General features: G+C 37.4%; 1 protein-coding gene across 1 annotated transcript; it reads left to right on the top strand.

The window, feature by feature from the left end:
- The first annotated feature begins 1863 nt into the window (after positions 1-1863).
- LOC104991706 (trace amine-associated receptor 7a-like) lies at positions 1864-2895 on the top strand. Its single transcript, XM_010844296.1, has one exon. It carries the CDS (start codon positions 1864-1866, stop codon positions 2893-2895), a length of 1032 nt encoding a protein of 343 aa, XP_010842598.1.
- Positions 2896-3947: the final 1052 nt, after the last annotated feature.

The following is a 3947-nucleotide window of genomic DNA, read 5'->3' as shown; positions in this document are numbered from 1 at the left end:
GATAAGAGTCAAGTATGTTTGAAGGGAGAAGATCCAAGCGTAGGGGGAGCTCATTCTCCATTTTCTGGACAGAAGTCAATACGAATGGAGACCATGGGGCGGAAATGGTCACCTAGGCTGTCTACAGATGTAGCCTGACAGATCATCTCACCACTCTGCCACAGCACAGGGACAGTAAAAGATTCCTGAGCTGCTGAGAGTAGCACGCAGTCATGACAGGTCCTAGAAATCCCCAAGTGTCCCATGGCCCCATGTGTACAAGCATAACTGAAGAATCCATTTCTCTGAGAAGTGAAAGTTTTCCCAACACCACTTACTGAAGAGACTGTCCTTTCCCCATTTGTGCCATAGATCGCCTGTTCTGTCACAGACGAGCTGGCCATAAGCGTGAGTTTATCTTGGGGCTCTCTATTCAGAGGCCATCGGTCTGTGTATCTGTTTTTGTGTCACTTTAGCTTCGTAGTATCATTTGAAGTCAAGGAACATGATACTTCCAGCTTTGTTCTTTTTCTCATCACTTTATATCTTTCTTTTTTTTCAATTTTATTTTATTTTTAAACTTTACAAATTGTATTAGTTTTGCCAAATATCAAAATGAACTTTATATCTTTCATATGTGTTAATTTTAGCTTGAAGCACATTATTCTTGCTATTTTCTGTCTGTCTCTCATATTACGTGAAGACACCCTTAAAGGGTAGGAGATGTTTCTTGTGTACTCTCATATCTTTATTTGTGACCCAAATAAATTCTAAATAAACAAACACATATAAATGTTGCCTACATGAATGAATGGAATACAGGTGAATTCATAGATGTCTTGCAAGGACTTATACCCTATAAATCTTCTCCCACTGAAGCATCTTTGCTTTTTGACTCATATTAAAGAGAATTCTCTCAAATTCCACTGCTGGGTATATCATAGGTGATAGATCCTTTTAGTACAGACCTCTTCAGATACAAAAGATCTCTTGTATTTTTAGTTGGCTAAGAATTTTTTCTTTTATCAGTGAATAAAAGTTAAAATTTATCAAATGCATTTTTGCATTTCATTGGATGGTCGTAGAATTCTAATCTGTTAAAATGGTGAATTATAGAATTGTTAAAGCAAACTTCCATTCTTTGCATACACTCTAATCAAGATGTATCATCTTTTAATATGTATTTGACTTCAGTTTGTTTAGTTTGCATCTTTGTTTTTGCGTGAGAGTGTTCCTTTGTTTTTCTTGAGTTTTTCTTGTATCCATGCATGAAACAATACATTTTAACCAGAGATTATTAAGTGTAAGTTTCTTCTTCTTCTTCTTCACACCTTGCAGTATAGGGACTCCACTGTGGATAATTTTGGACATGGGATTTGGCTGTGGTTCCTGGGGGGTTTTGTCATTAACTTTTTAGTCAGTCTGAAGAGGGCGGTTGGGTAGTAAAAGGTAACCAATGAGTAACAAATCATACACATTTACTACCTTTGGCAAAGAGGAATATTCCTCATATATAGATCAGGTAATAAACGATTGTTGATAAATTGTAAAGCAAGAAATCTTTTGTGGCAAAGAATATTTGAAATATTTATTTTCTGTTAAATTCTTATTTGATTTAGAATATTGTTTTAAACTACATTCTAAATTATAAGAAAATAATAGCTAAGATTTATGGACATTTGAATGGAATATATTGTTATACATTCACAGATTGATATGGATATAAGACAGGTGATGGGGATAATGTTTGGTAACTATAACAAAGATAATCAGTGCAATGAGATCTTTTTTTATCCCACCAGGAAATAGAAAACTGCTCTATTTTGTGTGACTGAAAAGGGACAGAACTTCTCCAAATGTTTACAAGCTTCTGACAGCAGCATCATGAACAGCAGCTCAACCAGCGTTGCAGCTGTGCAGCTCTGCTACGAGCACCTGAACGGATCCTGTGTGAAAACCCCCTACTCACCAGGTCCCCGCCTCATCCTGTACACAGTGTTCATCTTTGGAGCTGTGCTGGCTGTATTTGGAAACCTCTTGGTAATGATTTCCATTCTCCACTTCAAGCAGCTGCATTCTCCAACCAATTTTTTGATCGCTTCCCTGGCTTGTGCGGACTTCATGGTGGGAGTGACTGTGATGCCCTTCAGCATAGTGAGGTCCGTGGAGAGCTGCTGGTATTTTGGGGAGAGTTACTGTCAATTTCATTCCTGTTTTGACGTGTCATTCTGTTACGCTTCCATCTACCACTTGTGCTTTATCTCTCTGGACAGGTACATTGCCGTCACTGACCCCCTGGTCTATCCAACCAGGTTCACTGTGTCTTTTTCTGGCATGTGTATTGCCTTCTCCTGGCTCTTTTCGATTATTTATTCTTTTTCCCTTCTTGGCACAGGAGCAAATGCAGTTGGACTGGAGGATCTAGTAAGTGCTCTCACCTGTGTGGGAGGCTGTCAAATTGCAATGAATCAAAGTTGGGTATTGGTGAATTTTCTATTATTTTTCATCCCCACCCTTGTGATGATAATTCTTTACTCCAAGATTTTCCTCATTGCTGAACAACAGGCTAGAAAAATTGAGAGTCTGAACATTAAGACTGGGAGATGCTCAGAAAGCTACCAAGACAGAGTGGCCAAGAGGGAGAGAAAGGCAGCAAGAACACTGGGCATCGCAGTGCTAGCATTTCTGGTCTCCTGGCTGCCTTACTTCCTGGATGCCATCACTGATGCCTTCCTAGGCTTCATCACTCCCACATATGTTTATGAAATACTGGTTTGGATTGCTTATTATAACTCAGCTATGAACCCCTTGATTTATGCTTTCTTTTATCCTTGGTTTCGAAAAGCCATCAAACTCATTGTCACTGGCAAAGTCTTGAGAGCGAATTCCTCAACAGTAAATTTATTTTCTGAGTAAGTTCACTTTTAAGATGGAGGAATTGAAAATAGATTCACAGTGAACACACCATTGGGTAGAAAACTTAATCATTTATGTGCAAGATCTTCTAAGGCAAAATGCTTCCGATATGACCTAAACTCTTAAATTCAGTTTCATCATTCTTTAATCAATATAACATAAAAACCTGGTTGTTATGGAAACTGCATGACCTTAGAGCCAGAAACCTTTAACACCGATCTGGGGCTGCTACTTCTCTCTGAACTTGACTGTGTTTCTCTAGTTAATAATCTCCCCTTTGTAGCATCCTTAAAAAATTTTAAAAGAATGCATGACAAGGATCTAGTATATTTTTGTTATTCTAAATCCTCCCTTTTATTACTTTATGATAGTTCAATCCCTGGTTAAGAGTTTTCTTTATTCCTTTGTAATATTTTTCCATTAAAATGTAAAGGAGCTGGAAGATCCAGAGGTCCTGGTCTAGGGAGGGCAAAGTATTGAATCTGCACTGTCAGGTTTTCAGATTTCTGAGTCAGGGATATGATGATCAGAGTCAGGTAAAATCAATCCAGAGACAGATTCTTTACTACCCTATCAGTTGAATTATTTACTATGGGAAAGGTAATTGGTGCCATAAATAACTTTCATTTGTTGAATGAGCTTCTACTTGGTGATTATCTGCTCATAACATTTCAGCTGTGTTTAGAAATTTTACCAGTTAACTTATGTTTATTGCATGCATTGGTTTCTAAGATTGTCACTCATTATTCTACTTTATCTTAAATTAACTTACTATTTCCTCACATTTGCATTATTCCAAAAATTACTTATAAGAGTTTTCAAGGATTCAAACAAAAGCCCAAATTAAAAATGTGTCCAAAAGAATAGAAAACTGAAGTGAAGAGTGTAAAGGATGGCAGACAGAGGCCGATAAATGCATTCTGTGGGATCCACAGATTTGAAACTGAATAAATTAAGCAACTCACGTTAGATACAACTTAGCCAGCTTTTCGGACATGCAGACTTGTTCTTGGTACTAAGATTGGAGGATGTTGTATATCTTTTTTTAAAAT

Source organism: Bison bison, unplaced genomic scaffold (assembly GCF_000754665.1).
Source record: "Bison bison bison isolate TAMUID 2011002044 unplaced genomic scaffold, Bison_UMD1.0 scf7180017864198, whole genome shotgun sequence".
NCBI classification, from domain to species: domain Eukaryota; kingdom Metazoa; phylum Chordata; class Mammalia; order Artiodactyla; family Bovidae; genus Bison; species Bison bison.
Note: the sequence above shows the minus strand (reverse complement) of the source record. Positions and strands in the feature narration are given on the sequence as shown.

Excerpts from the sequence above, each read along its gene's own strand:
- LOC104991706 (XM_010844296.1), top strand. The coding sequence starts at position 1,864 with ATGAACAGCAGCTCAACCAGCGTTGCAGCTGTGCAGCTCTGCTACGAG.